General features: G+C 41.9%; 1 protein-coding gene across 2 annotated transcripts in view; it reads left to right on the plus strand.

Moving 5' to 3' along the window:
* The first annotated feature begins 735 nt into the window (after positions 1-735).
* The window catches only part of mov10l1 (Mov10 like RISC complex RNA helicase 1), a 74,219-nt gene continuing 59,537 nt past the window's right edge, over positions 736-15,417 (plus strand). The window contains exons 1-3 of one of the 2 annotated variants that reach the window (XM_043713732.1): positions 736-1,007; positions 4,580-4,686; positions 13,875-14,062. In XM_043713732.1, the coding sequence (XP_043569667.1) occupies positions 4,602-4,686; positions 13,875-14,062 (273 nt within the window). In that variant the 5' untranslated portion in view covers positions 736-1,007; positions 4,580-4,601. The remainder of the gene's footprint in view (positions 1,008-4,579; positions 4,687-13,874; positions 14,063-15,417) is intronic. The other variant, XM_043713733.1, reaches the window with a different exon arrangement.

The raw sequence follows: 15,417 nt of genomic DNA on the forward strand, positions 1-15,417 counted from the left end.
TGAACAACTTTTTTTGTATTGCAATTGGTTTTGTCTCTCATCATAGAAGCTTTTTTGTTCATATTACTGTTATTACTGTTCATTCATCTCACCTATTTACTTGACAAGTGATGATTTTGGGTTTAGTGTTAATAAATAAAAATCTGTTTGAACTAGATATTCAAAAGCTATCATGCTGCCATTATTCTATCAAAAATACATAAATTACTGTGGGATCTCCTGCAGCAAATAGTTAATGAACAGCTATTAATAATCCGTATAATAGAATTCAGAAACCAATGCAGAATGATTCTGCTTTCCTAACACCATGTGTGTTCCATGTTAATTCAGTTGTTCTCATATACAAACAGGAGATTTACAAACTAAAAATGTTTTCAGTCTTACAACAGTACAACTATTTTAAAAATGCTGTAATTGGCAAATTCTGAAGGTGACCGGGCCCCTTGTATGAACAGCAGCATTTTAGGTCCAACACTGACCTTAAACCCTAACTTTTACACACTCCACAGACCCGCTGAGTATTTCCAGCATTTTTTTGTTTTGTTTTTATTTTACCTCCAAAACCTATTGGAGGAAAATTAAGGTATTTTTCAAAGTTTTTCAGAACGTCCATAATTCCTTCTACAACAAAGCAAAATAATGTAGGAAAGCTGGCATGTGAAATGAAAACACGCGATTTGTTTTACACTCCCACAACAAGGGTCAACTGAAAGAAGGTTTATTTAAAAAAAAACAAACGGATAAACCGGATTGCAAAATGAAAATGATCAGATGCAGATACACTCTCAAACACATTAAATGGCCCTGGACTTGCACTCAGGCACGTGGCTACAGTAGAACCCGGAAACCTCTCGGCCTGCGTTCCATTGCCATTGTGAAGTCAGCGGCGGCGGGCGCCTGCGCATATTCGCCTGGAGCCCAGGTGAGGGAATTTGTTGCATTTTCCTGACCACGTGCCTTTACAGGTCAGGAACAGACCTTGGTCGACAGCTCCAGGTGAATTGAACGTAACTGCTATTTTCTTTTTTTAAATCTCGGTAATAATTGTGACCTGCTGTGCAAGAAATGACGGTGACGGAGTGTGAGCCATAGTCTGGTCTGTTCACTGGTCTAACTGTAATGGCTTTCACACTTTCTCTCTTTTTCCTGGGGTCTGGTTGCTGCTGCCTAAGTCCATCGATTTATTGTCTACTGTTAGTTACCTTGGAAAGGCGCTTCTGGGCCTTCTTGCTGCACTCAGTGTTTTACTCATTTACCCGCAGTGAGAGTCATTTAGAGTCCAACTTAGACCAAATAAGTTCGGCAGCTTACTTCCTTGAGTGCACCAGTTGGCTTTTTTAACAGTTATTTAACAACACTTGCTGAATTACCTTTTTTTTTTAATTTTCAGATTTTCTAAAGTGAATTCAAATTCGGTGTTGGGTATTAATTATGTGATACAACTTTTTTTTATTAATGTGCTTGCTCTATTTTTAGAGTTTTGTTTTACTGGAATGATTAATGCATACTTTCTTACTAGATACTTATTAATACATTTGAGATTTTCTTGGATTTCTTCTATATATTAGAGATGGGGAAATAAAAGGGACCAAATTTGCATAATGTTTATTTTACGTTGCACAACTGAGTCTTCATTTCTAGAGGTTTTCTTTACTGGACTCAGTTTTTTAAAGTTTTAGTGTTTTTTTTTATTTTAGTTCTCTGTTTAGCAAGGTGCCATCTAATTGCAGGGACTACAGTCCACGCAGTGCTGGTCTTTTGACCCAGTGACACACAGGATAGTGGTATGGTTCCAAGTGACAATGGTGTATGTTTTGGAGAGGAACTTACAAAGTTGGTGTTTCCATGTAATCTCTACCTTGGTGTTTCTTGATGGGATTACAACAGGGTATATAGTGTACAGCATTGCATTATCACTGGACCATTAGAAACTGCCAGCTGTGACAATGGTACACAATTTTATTAAACATCATTAATAAAAGCTTCTACTTAAAGCACAGAACATGTTTCCACTGTCAACTTTTCTGTTGTGTTAGCTGGCATGCTGTAAATTCCAAATCTGTTTGCACTGTCAGGGTATCTTTCCCTTCAAGTTGACTGTCAAGTGGATTACAATATCAACAATATTTTAGGTGAAAATGTTGAGCTTTGGTGCAACCATAAAATGGTTATATCCATGTGGAAATGGACACCAAAGCATCAGTACTAACACATAATGGCATAACCTGGTTCTTTCATTCTTGTCTTCTGTATATACATCTAAATCCTTTCTTGTCAGAATTAAACAAATTACGGACTTTGAATTTCACAGCTGGGACTTTATAGACTGAACTTCCTTTTTAAAAAAAGGACCAAAACACTGATTTTAAAAATAGCTGTAGGAAGCTGTTGACCCAAAGGTTGGCCAAGTTTCATAGTGGATTAACCAAAAGTAAGTCCAAGTAGAAATTAAAATTTAACTCCAGGGTAGTTCATTATTAAAGGGGTGCTGCCATCAAGTCTAAAACATGTTGGCCCTGTCGTGCAACTTCAGTTCTGGTACGATGTTTGGTATGTTGTATCTGAGTGGCTGGTGGATCATATTTAAAAAGCACATCCCTTCAGCTGCTCACAGCAAGTGAGGTGCAGGCTGTGCCTGACTTGCAAAACACTTGACAGTATCCAGCATTAAATATGGTTTGTAATTGGGCAACATTTGCTGTATAATCCTGAGTATGCAAAAAATGTAATGCTGATAATCAATTTAGGCTTTGTAGTTGGACTCGTGGGATGGAATGCTTGTGTGGAATGCTCTAAAAGCCATTGCTAGAGGATCACTGCACTTTTTAAAAGCAAGGTACCTGGCTCTCATTAAGTGCTTGGCAAAAGTGAGGACTGCAGATGCTGGAAACCAGAGTTTAGATCAGAGTGGTGCTGGAAAAGCACAGCAGGCCAGGCAGCAAAAGCCTTTTTGCCCGAAACGTCGACTTTCCTGATCCTCGGATGCTGCCTGGCCTGCTGTGCTTTTCCAGCACCACTCTGATCTAAACTCATTAAGTGCTGTTTACACAGCTATTTGTTCAAACAGTGGGGAAGTCTAGTTATAGATAAACTGGAGCCAAGTGGTATGAGCCAATAGACCTTGGGCTGGCAACAGGTAGCTCATTGATCAGTGAAATGGTGATCATCCACTGATGGCAAAGGCCTTCTGTATGCCAACAACTGTTTGATTGGATCCCAGTTGGCTGAACAGCTAGCAGATCTGAATGTTTGAAGGAGTAGCCAAAAGGGAAAGAACTGTCCCTTTTTCCTTTGTGGTTTTAAAAAAAACACTTCAAGCCTGAAAACTAGTTTATTTCCCCTCACAATTGTTGTAAACTGTTGCTTGATAACTAATAAGTCAGAGGCTCTATAAGCTGTCCTAGGCTCTCGGAAGCAAGGGAAAGTACATGGACAATGAAAATCAAAGAGCAGCATTTCCTGACAAGCCAAAAGGATCATAATAGGACCCTTTCTTCCCCCACCTGTCTAACTCATTTTTGATTCTGTGTGCAGGGAAAGTTTATAGGTGTTAGAGTTGTAACTAGCAGAGTTGTACATTGACAGTTCATAATTGTTTACATAATTATAGCTAAAATCAGTTTATTTATAATAACTAGTCATTCTTGATGAGTGCTGAAATCTGGTCTGTGCTTTATGTCAACCTCAATCTGTAGAGATGGCTAAATTAGGGAATTCTGTGCACTTTTAAAAATCATAACTTTTGTGTCAACTCCTGGAACAGTGGGCCTTGATATCCCACGTTCTACCCTAGTGAGGGCTAACACGATTAACAGGCCCCTGTTCTTTGCAGACAGATCACACACAGCATATGTTTCAATTCAACAAAATAGGTGGCAGATATTCTCTGGCTTGTTGGTCATTGGTATGGGAAATCAGAACGGATCTGCCTACTCTAACATTTAAGCACAGCTTGGAAGTTAACTGTCCATCATCATGTGAGATGCCCCAGTCAATACCTCCACTAATCACTGCCTACTTGCCAACTAATCACTCTGCTCTCATACCATATGTGTTGTTTTCTCTTTACTTTGATGTTGGGATTTGACTGAGTACAAGATCAAAACCTTTGAAAAGGTGTATTTTATTTTAGCAACACACATGTTGTGATTTACCAAACAACTATATGAATTAACTGCCTTCTGACTCTGCCACCATACGATTTTGTTGTTTATTTTTTTAGATTAATACTATGATTAGGTGCTGAACACTGAGCTATAACTAAACCACAGAATCACATTTTATTATAAGCAATATAAAGTGACTACACCCATATGGGAGCTGGCTCCCAGCAAGCAAGAGGTAGTAACAATAGTGCTGTGACTATTTTGAGTGATCTCACTAACTTAATATTCCTGCTATCAACCAATCTTTGGCAGCAACTGTAATTCTGAAGTATTCTGCTTGTAAAAAGCAATTAAAAATCACTTTTTCAAATTGAAATTCAGAGAGTTTCAATGATTATTAGGCATTTCTTTCATTGTATGCTTAATGTGACAAGCTATATTTTGTTAATATTAAGATTTTCTCTTAAACTTAGACATGTTGAAAAAATACCAGCAATGTTTTCCCTGTTCTTGAAAGCTATTGCCTTCTTCTGGAGGAGAGCTGATAATGACTTGGAACAGGACAATTATGTCACTGCAGGTATTGAGTTTTAATCCATGTTGTTAAAGTACAAAATGATCTTTACTTAGTACCATAGCTACAACATGCATGTAATCGTGTTATTGAGATGTTGTTGAAATTAAGCATTTAGACTCTACGAAGCATCCCTTTCTTATTCAACAAGCATGTTTTGTATTCATTGCGTGCCATTGTTAATAATAAAGCAAAGCAAGTTTCTCACTTATGTCGTTTGCTGCAGATGCTCTCAGATTTTTTGCTAGCTTTTTGCACTATAAATCATGTACAAAGTTTGTGCAAAGATTTGTAGCTCAGGTGCTCATTGTTGTGGTTCTGTTCGCCGAGCTGGGAATTTCTGGTCCAGACGTTTCGTCCCCTGTCTATGTGACATCCTCAGTGCTTGGGAGTCTCCTGTGAAGCGCTTCTGTGATCTTCCCTACGGCATTTGTAGTGGTTTGAATCTGCCGCTTCCGGTTGTCAGTTCCAGCTGTCCGCTGCAGTGGTCGGTATATAGGGTCCAGGTCAATGTGCTTATTGATTGAATCTGTGGATGAGTGCCAAGCCTCTAAGAATCCCCTGGCTGTTCTCTGTTTGGCTTGGCCTATAATAATAGTGTTGTCCCAGTCGAACTCATGTTGCTTGTCCTCTGTGTGTGTGGCTACTAAGGATAGCTGGTCGTGTCGTTTCGTGGCTAGTTGGTGTTCATGGATGTGGATCGTTGGCTGTCTTCTTGTTTGTCCTATGTAGTGTTTTGTGCAGTCCTTGCATGGGATTTTGTACACTACATTAGTGTTGCAAAACCAATGTAGTGTACAAAATCCCATACAAGGACTGCACAAAACACTACATAGGACAAACAGGAAGACAGCTAACGATCCGCATCCATGAACACCAACTAGCCACGAAACAACATGACCAGCTATCCTTAGTATCCACGTACGCAGAGGACAAGCAACATGAGTTCGACTGGGACAACACTATTATTATAGGCCAAGCCAAACAGAGAACAGCCAGGGAATCCTTAGAGGCTTGGCAATCATGTACAATAAATAAGTAAGAGGAAGCAATGGCCCAGTGGTATTATTGTGAAGACTATTAATCCAGATTCTCAGCTAATGTTCTGGGGGACCCAGTTTAGAATCCAGAATTTGAATTCAATGAAATGTAATCTCCTGAATAAAAAAAAAACATTGTTAATTGTTGGAAAAACCCATCTGGCTCACTGATGTTTTTCGGGAAAGAAACTCTACCATCCAAACCAGGTCTGGCTTACATGTGACTCCAGACCCAGAGGTGGTAGACTCTCAGCTGCTGTCTGAAATCAAAGAAATGAACTGGATGGACCACCTGGCATTGATGTAGGCACCTCAAAAGGCAATAGCAGAAACAACTTGGCAACCCTGTAAAGTCCACCTCACTAACCTCTGGGGGCCAGTGCCAAAACTGGGAGAGCTGTCTCATAGATTAGTCAAGCAACAGCCTGACATAATCACGGAGCCATATCTTACGAACATCCCAAACACCATTATCGCCATCGCTGGATATGTCTTGTCCCACCAGCAGAATGGCCCCAGCAGAAGTGAAGACACTATATATAGTTAAGTGGCCTGGGACTTCGCAACATTGACCTCGGAATGCATAAAGTCTAGTGACTTTAGGTTAACACGGACAAGGAAACCTCCTGGTTACCATGTACCGTCCTCCCTCAGCTGATGAATCAGTACTTCTCAATATTGAGCAACACTTGGACGAAGCACTGAGGATGGTCAGGACACATGATCTACTCTGCTTGGGGGATTTCACTGTCCGCCACCAAGAGTGGCTCGGCAACAGCACTACTGACTGAGCTGTTTGGGTCCTAAAGGGCACAGCTGCTAGACTATGTCTGTGGCAGATGGTGAGGGAACCACCATCTTTACCTCATCCTTACTAATCTGCCTCCTGCAGATGCATCTGTCCAAGACAGTATTGACAAGTGTGACCACCGCACCGTCCGTGTGGAGACGAAGTCCTGCCTTCACGCTGAGAAGAATCTCCATTGTGTTGTGTGGCACTATCATCGTGCAAGATGGGACAAACTTTGAACAGATCTAGGAACTCCAGGCGGGGCATCCATGAGACACTGTGGGCCATCAACAGCGGCAGAATTGTACCCCAGCATAATCTGCAACCTCATGGCCCGGCATATCCCCCACTCAAGCATTACCATCAAGCCAGGGGATCAACTTTAGTTCCATGGAGAGTGCAGGTGGGCATGTCAGGAGCAGCACCAGGCATGCCTGAAAATGAGGAGTCAACCTGGTGAAGCCATCAAACAGGACTATGTGCATGCCAACAAGTGATAGACAGAGCTAAGTGATCCAAAACTAACGAATCAAATCTAAAGCTCTTCAGCCCTGCTACATCATTCATGAATGGTGGTGGTTAATTAAACAATTCCGTGCAGGGGGAGGTTCCAAAAGTATCCTAGCCTCAATGATGGAAGAACCTAGCTCATCAGTGTAAAAGATAAGGCTGAAGCATTTGCAGCAATCTTCAGCCAGAAGTATCAAGTGGATCATCCACCTTGGCCTCCTCCAGTGGTCCCTAGCATTACAGGTACCAGTTTTCAGTCCACTTGATTCACTCCATGCGAGACACTGGATAGTGCAAAGGCTATGGGCGTTGACAACATTCCGGCAATAGTACTGAAGACTTGTGCTCCAGAACCAGCTGTTCCCCTAGCCAAACTCTTTCAAATATAGTTACAACAGCGGCACCTAACCAACCTATTAGGAAATTTGCCTAGGTATATCCTGTACACAAAGAACAGATTAGATCCAACCAGCCAATTACCAACCCATCAGTCTAATCTTGATTATCAGTAAAGTGATGAAAAGAGTCATCAACAGTGCTATTAAGCATCACCTTCTCAGCAGTAAACTGCTCAGTGACACCCAATTTGTGTTCAACCAGGGCCACTTAGTTCCTGACCTCATTACAGCCTTGGTTCAAACCTGGACAAAAGAGCTGAATTCCAGAGGCGACGTGAGAGTGACAGCCATTGACATCAAAGCTGCATTTGACCAGGTGTGGCATTAAGGAGACTGAGCAAAACTGGAATCAGTAGGTACCAGGGAGCAAACTCTGCTAGTTAGACATTCCTGACACATAGGAACAATGTTGTGGTTGGTGAAGGAAGTCATCTCAGCTACAGAACATCTCTATAGGAGTTCCTCAGGGTAGTGTCCTCGGCCCAAATGTCTTCAGTTGCTTCTTCAATTAACTTCCCTCCATCATAAGATCAGAGGTGGGGATGTTCGCTGATAATTATGCAATGTTCAGAACCATTTGCAACCCCTCAGACATGAAGCAGGCCATGTCCCAATGCATCAAGATTTGGACAATATCCAGGCTTGGGGTGACAAGTGCCAAGTAACATGCACACCACACAAATGCCAAGAAATCTCCAAGAAGAAACAATCTAACCACCACCTCTTGACATTCAATGATGTTACCATTGAGTGAATCCCCCAATATCAACATTCTAGGGGGTTAACATTGAGCAGAAACTCAACTGGACTTGCCACATAAACACAGTAGCTACAAGAGCAGGTCAGATGCTAGGAATACTGCAGCAAGTAACTCACCATCTGAGTCACCTAAACTTGTCCACCATCTACAAGGCACAAGTCACGAATGTGATGGAATACTCCTCCCCACTTGCCTGGTTGGGTGCAGCTTCAACGACCCTTGAGCTTGATATCATGTAGATCAAAGCAGCCGACTTGATTAGCACTGCATCCACAAACCTCCGCTCCCTTCATCAGTGCTCAGCAGCAGAGTGTGTACTATTGAACAGATGGCACTGCAGAAATTCACTCAAGATCCTTGGACAGCACCCTCTAAACCCACAGCCACTTTCATCTAGAAGGACCAGGACAGCAGATACATGGGAACACACCACTGACTGGAAGTTCCCCTCCAAGCCAGTCACCATCCTGATATACTCTGTACGGGGGATTTCAATGTCCACCATCAAGAGTGGCTCAGCAGCAGCACTACTGACCAAGCTGGTTGGGTCCTAAAGGACATAGCTGCTAGACTGTATGTTTGTGGCAGGTGGTGAGAGAACCAATTTGACCTCATCCTTACCAATCTGCCACTGTTCTTCACTGTTGGTTAAAAATGCAGGAATTTCTCCCCTATTAGTATTTAGGCTCTACCTAAAGCTCATAAACTGCTGCGGTTCTAGAGGCAGCTTACCACCACATTCTCAAGGACAACTAGGGATAGGCAATAATTGCTGGCCAGCCAATGATGCCCACATCCCACAAATGAATGTAATTACTGTAACTTTGGTGGGTGGGGGGAATAAATTGAGTAGCTTGCATTATTTTAAATGAGTGCAGTTAGTTTTGCATGAATGAGAGCAAAGAAATTTGGTAACACATGTTGGTCCAATCCTGTAGTACACAATGAAAATGGGACCCAGTGGCTTCCTTGAGCAATTCTGATTTATGTTTGGTTTTGATTTGTTTTCTCCTCACTTCGTCTATTTTGAATGGTGTTTAATGTTTCAATCTCTAGATTCCTAACATTAGTCCCTCCTATCTAAAATTTATAGACAGTATAAAATATTTTTAATATTTACCACTGTTTTGATCCCATCTGATTGTAATAGGTCAGGTCAGATTCCAGTGTAAAACCTAGTTTTGTAGCAAATGTTGAACTCATCTGTTGGTTACTGTGGTGGTTAGTCACTGAACATATTCACAAAGGGCTGCCAATGTTATTTAGTGAAAGAACACAACTTACTGATACAGATGAAAAGAAGTAAAGCTATGCCTTTTTTAAAAAAGATGTTTAGAAAGAGATGAACATAAACAGTAAAACAAATTTTAAGTCTTTGCTAGCAATCTTCTTTGAAGTACAGCTTGAAAACATTATACAAGCTCTCCCAGTTTCAAGACTTCACAAACCAACCTGCCTGCTAGGATTAAACTGTTCTCATGAATTGAGAACCCAGTTCTTCGAGAATGAAACTGGAACCTGATTCTGTAGAACTGAACACAAACCAAATTACCAGTGTCTTCTGATCATTATACAGTTAGATTAGATGGGAACAGGCCCTTCGGCCCATCAAGCCCACACTGACCCTCCGAAGAGTAACCCACCTAGAACCATTCCCCTCTGACTAATGTACCTAACGCTATGGGCAATTGAGCATAGCCAATTCACCTGACCTGCACATCTTTGGACTGGGAGGAAACCGGAGCACCTGGAGGAAACCCACGCAGACACTGGGAGAACACACAGATAGTCACCCGAGGCTGGAATAGAACCTGGGACCCTAGTGCTGTAAGGCAGCAGTGCTAACCACTGAGCTACTGTGCCGTCCTATTGAAAAACATACTAAAATTAAACAATTCAGATCAGAAGCTGGACACTTAATAATTTACATGTGTTCTTGGAAATGATTTTATTTAGATCTCGTTTCTGAATGAATTTCTGATTTTTTGTTTTAGAAGAAAAGTTACTGAAACTAAAATCTGTCTGCCTTTATTTTTAAGAAACTAAATTCCCAAATGACAGTAATATACATTATACACTTAGGAAAACCACCAGAAGAGATTTAAGTGATTTTGGAATTTGTCAGGTTTACTCTGTCCCCCTTAACCCAGTACAGAAGCTTTTATTTAAAGGTGCATTATATTTTCTCTCCTCTCTGAAAATGCACTGATTTTTAGTCTTCCAACTTTGATGTTCTTGAAATTATAGTCATGTAACATTTATCCACTGCTTTTGTGGCTCATAACTAATATACATTAATTGTCATTAAACACAATAATAATCTTAGACTGAATGCAATATTTAGACAAGAATGCTTTGAAATCATGCAGGTAATACGCTTTCCAGAATTGGAGTGGCCAAGGACAAAATTGATGGCAACAGCTTTAACAGATTTACATAGGATTTTAGGTTGCAGATGTCAGTCATTATCTGAGGTTGCATTAATTTCTCTTCTCGCGTTTCCCCCCCCCCCCCACCACCACCACCACCCCAACCATTCCACCCACATCCTGTGCAGGTAGCTGCTGTCCTGTGGTATTCTTTCATTGTTATGTACAGCAGCACCCAACTGCTCTCCCCCTCCTCCCTCTCTAACAACCGATTTGTTTTTGCAAACGTGAAAGCATAGAAGCTAGTTGCAGGAATAAGTCATTCTGGCCTGTTCTGCCATTAAATATGATCATGTTGATCCTTTATCTCAATATTCCGTCTTTGTCCCTATACCCCTTGATGCCTTTAAAATCTTTTTAAAAATCACCTGTCTCTTAACTTGAATGTACTTGGCCTCCACAGCCTATGATAGGCAATTCCACAGGATCGTTGACCCTTTTGAGTAAATAGAACACCTGATGGCCCAATAGGAAGGAGCTTTTGTTTTGTGATCAATGGTCATGGCTAGTGCATCTGCTGCCTTCTCTCAGCCACGCAACTACACAGTGTTCGTAAGCGGATGGCACCCCAAGCTGCGGACTGTGTGTGGTCCACCACATGTAAGTGATTCAGCAGTGAGAACATGTCAGCCATGTTCCCACCTAAAAGTATATATACACACAGTTTGTGAGAAGATTTGTAGCTCGGGTGCTCGTTGTTGTGGTTCTGTTCGCTGAGCTGGGAATTTGTGTTGCAGACATTTCGTCCCCTGTCTATGTGACATCCTCAGTGCTTGGGAGCCTCCTGTGAAGCGCTTCTGTGATCTTTCCTCCGGCATTTGTAGTGGTTTGAATCTGCCGCTTCCGGTTGTCAGTTCCAGCTGTCCGCTGCAGTGGCCGGTACATTGGGTCCAGGTTGATGTGCTTATTGATTGAATCTGTGGATGAGTGCTATGCCTCTAAGAATTCCCTGGCTGTTCTCTGTTTGGCTTGGCCTATAATAGTAGTGTTGTCCTAGTCGAAATCATGTTGCTTGTCATCTGTGTGTGTGGCTACTAAGGATAGCTGGTCGTGTCGTTTCGTGGCTAGTTGGTGTTCATGGGTGCGGATTGTTAGCTGTCTTCCTGTTAGTCCTATGTAGTGTTTTGTGCAGTCTTTGCATGGGATTTTGTACACTACATTGGTTTTGCTCATGCTGGGTATCGGGTCCTTCGTCCTGGTGAGTTGTTGTCTGAGAGTGGCTGTTGGTTTGTGTGCTGTTATGAGTCCTAGGTCGCAGTAGTCTGGCTGTCAGTTCGGAAATGCTCTTGATGTATAGTAACGTGGCTAGTCCTTTGGGTTGCGGTATGTCCTCATTCTGTTGTCTTTCCCTTAGGCATCTGTTGATGAAATTGCGCAGGTATCCGTTTTTGGTGAATACTTTGTATAGGTGTTCTTCTTCCTGTTTTTGCAGTTCTGGTGTGCTGCAGTGTGTTGTGGCCCTTTTGAATAGTGTCTTGATGCAACTTCTTTTGTGTGTTGGGGTGGTTGCTTTCGTAGCTCAGGACTTGGTCTGTGAGTGTGGCTTTCCTGTATACCTTTGTGGTGAATTCTCCATTCGGTGTTCTCTGTACCATCACATCGAGGAATGGGAGTTGGTTGTCCTATTCTTCCTCTCTCATGAATCAGATTCCTGAGAGTGTGGCGTTGATCCGGTGTGTGTTTTCTATTTCTGTGTTTTTAATTTTACAAAGGTGTCATCCACATATCTGACCCAGAGTTGGGGTGAATTTGCGGTAAGACTGTTTGTTCTAATCTTTGCAATACCGCTTCTGCAATGAGTACAGAGATGGGTGAGCCCATGGGTGTGCCGTTGATTTGTTCATATTTTTGGTTGTTGAATGTGAAGTGTGTTGTGAGGCACAGGTCCAGTAGTTTGAGTATGTAGTCTTTGTTAATAGGTTCATTGTCCTGTTGTCTGTTCTGTACGTCCAGCTGGTTGGCTATTATTTATCTGGCTAGGGTTTTGTCAATCGAAGTGAACAGTGCCGTTACATCGAATGAGACCATGGTTTCTTCCTTGTCTATGTGTATATTTCTGATGCTGTCCAAGAATTCCTGTGTTGACTGTATAGATTGTCTGGATCCGTTGATCAGGTGTTTCAGTTTTTGCTGTAGTTCCTTAGCCAGTTTGTGTGATAGTGTCCCTGGTAGTGATACTATGGGTCTGAGAGGGATGTCTGTTTTGTGCACTTTAGGTAGTCCATAGAATCTGGGGGTGTTGTTGCTTTCAGGTTTCATTCTTTGTAGGTCAAACCTGGTTATCTGTCCATTTTTTTTGTAGGTTCCTCAGTGTGTTGTTTATCCTATTGGTGAGCTGTGGGGTGGGGTCAAACTCCCTCTTTTGGTAGGTGTTGGTATCTGTAAGTAGTTGTTGCGCTTTTTGGATGTAGTCTGCTTTGTCCAGGATGACCGTCATTCTGCCTTTGTCTGCTAGTATGATTATGTTCTTATCATTTCTTAGTGCTTTTAGTGCTTCCCTCTCCTTGGTGTTGAGGTTGTGTGTTTGTCTTTTCCTTGTTATCAGAGGTCCCAGCAACATGAGTTCGACTGGGACAACACTACTATTATAGGACAAGCCAAACAGAACAGCCAGGGAATTCCTAGAGGCATGGCACTCATCCACAGATTCAATCAATAAGCACATTGACCTGGACCCTATATACCGACCACTGCAGCGGACAGCTGGAACTGACAACCGGAAGCGGCAGATTCAAACCACTACAAATGCCAGGGGAAAGATCACAGAACTACTTCACAGGCGGCTCCCAAGCATTGAGGATGTCACTTAGACAGGGGACGAAATGTCTGCAACACAAATTCCCAGCTCGGCAAACAGAACCACAACAGTGTATATATACACTTTATACGTACATGCACTTATGTTCTCGCAAAGGACGTTGACCAATAATCAGGAGTGTAAATTTAGCTAAAGAAAAATTTAAAAACAGCCAAGGGGCACTGAGGCTAAATAGAGTAGTTCAAAAGCTATCCCAGTTGAGATCAACTTCACAACACAAAGCACGAATTACTCTGGTTGTGGTTTAGTGCTAAATTTGGTGCTTAGGTGACTGTATACCATGAGATGAGCAGCTGTTGCAAATTTAGAATTTTGAGCACTCATTCAAACACGTGCAATTACGTTTAACTATGAGAGAGTCAGATTTTCTGATTCTATTGTCTATAATATTACTGTATATAATTGGTTGAATTATGCCAGTATGAATAACCTTTGCTTTTGTTTTAAAGATTGTACAGAGTATAAAAATGTTCTTGGAGCTACTGTGACCAGATTTTGTGGCAAATATGGTTTAGTTGATGACTCCATTTACTTCACTCCCAATGATGTGCTGGGAGGTATGCCTTTGCAAGTCGGCCAAAAAGTGAATGTGGTGGCCCAAAAAAATGAGACGTCGGGAGGTTGGAAAGCAGTCAAGGTAGGAGGTGGTCCAAATAATCAATTAGGCCAAAGATTTTGTTCCTCGGATAAGAGTACAATGTCAGGGAAAATCTGCAGCTTCACAAACCTAAAATGGAAGAAAGTGCCCTTTTGTCTGTGAGTGGGACAGGTGTTACCTGGAGTCAGGCTTGATGTCTTTGGAAAAGGTTGAGGTTAACAGCGGATGCTGCCAGATGCAGAGGTGGGCTGTTGGAACGACCTGTCTCAGTGGTCCAGGGCTACTTGGCAATTGGTTTTAAGGAAATGTTACTGGAGCCTCATGCTCAATTGCCAAACACACCCATCTCTCCCCCTGACTGTCCCAACCTACATTTACTATTCTGATCCTTTGCCATGCTGTGGTCTTTACCTACTCCCATTTATAGTCTTATGCTAACACATGCCAGCCCATGCCCCATTCCAACATTTGCCTTCACAATCTCTATATCAATTCACCTCAGTATACACAGAGAAGATCTCAGAACTCTTGCTGAGATGAAATAAACATTTTCAGTATCCATTGAATCCACTAGTTTTAAAGAATATATGTTCATAAACTCACTTATTGTGTCTAGTATCCTTCAATTACTTAACCCTTTACAAAAAGAAGCATTTTTATTTATAGCCCCCAAAAAAATGATAAGCCTGTGCACCTCTTAATCAACCACACCCAACAAGCAGTTCATACAGCACATTCTCTCCTCATAGCCTTCAGCTTGTATGAATGACTCTGACACTGAAATAACAAACAGTTATTTCAATAGTTTAATGACCCAGGGCTTTTTCAATGCAGATGTTGGTTTGTTCGCTGAGCTGGAAGGATCATTTTTCAGACATTTCGTCACCATACTATGTAACCTCTTCAGTGAGCCTCCGGACGAAGCACTGCGGGTGTTTCCTGCTTTTTGTTTATATGTTTGGGTTTCCTTGAGTTGTTGTCATTTTCGATGGTGATGTCATTTCCTGTTCTTTTTCTCAGGGGGTGGTAAATGGGATCCAAGTCAATGTGTTTGTTGATAGAGTTCTGGTTGGAATTCCATGCTTCTAGGAATTCTCGTGCGTGTCTCTGTTTGGCTTGTCCTAGGATGGATGTGTTGTCCCAGTCGAAGCTGTGTCCTTCCTCAGCTGTATGTAAGGATACTAGTGAAATTATTTCAACGAGCCACTGCACACTGCCACACCGAGGAACAACGCTGAGCAGAGGAAAATCACCTGTGTATTAAAAAAGAATGGGTTCCCAATGAACACATTCTGCTGATTTCTCAGCAACAAACCCAAACAAGCAAACAAAACGCATTCAGAAACCTTAGCTGCTCTCCCCTACATCAAAGACATCTTGGAAATGACTGCCAG

The sequence above is a fragment of the Chiloscyllium plagiosum genome, chromosome 23 (assembly GCF_004010195.1).
Source record: "Chiloscyllium plagiosum isolate BGI_BamShark_2017 chromosome 23, ASM401019v2, whole genome shotgun sequence".
Taxonomy (NCBI): domain Eukaryota; kingdom Metazoa; phylum Chordata; class Chondrichthyes; order Orectolobiformes; family Hemiscylliidae; genus Chiloscyllium; species Chiloscyllium plagiosum.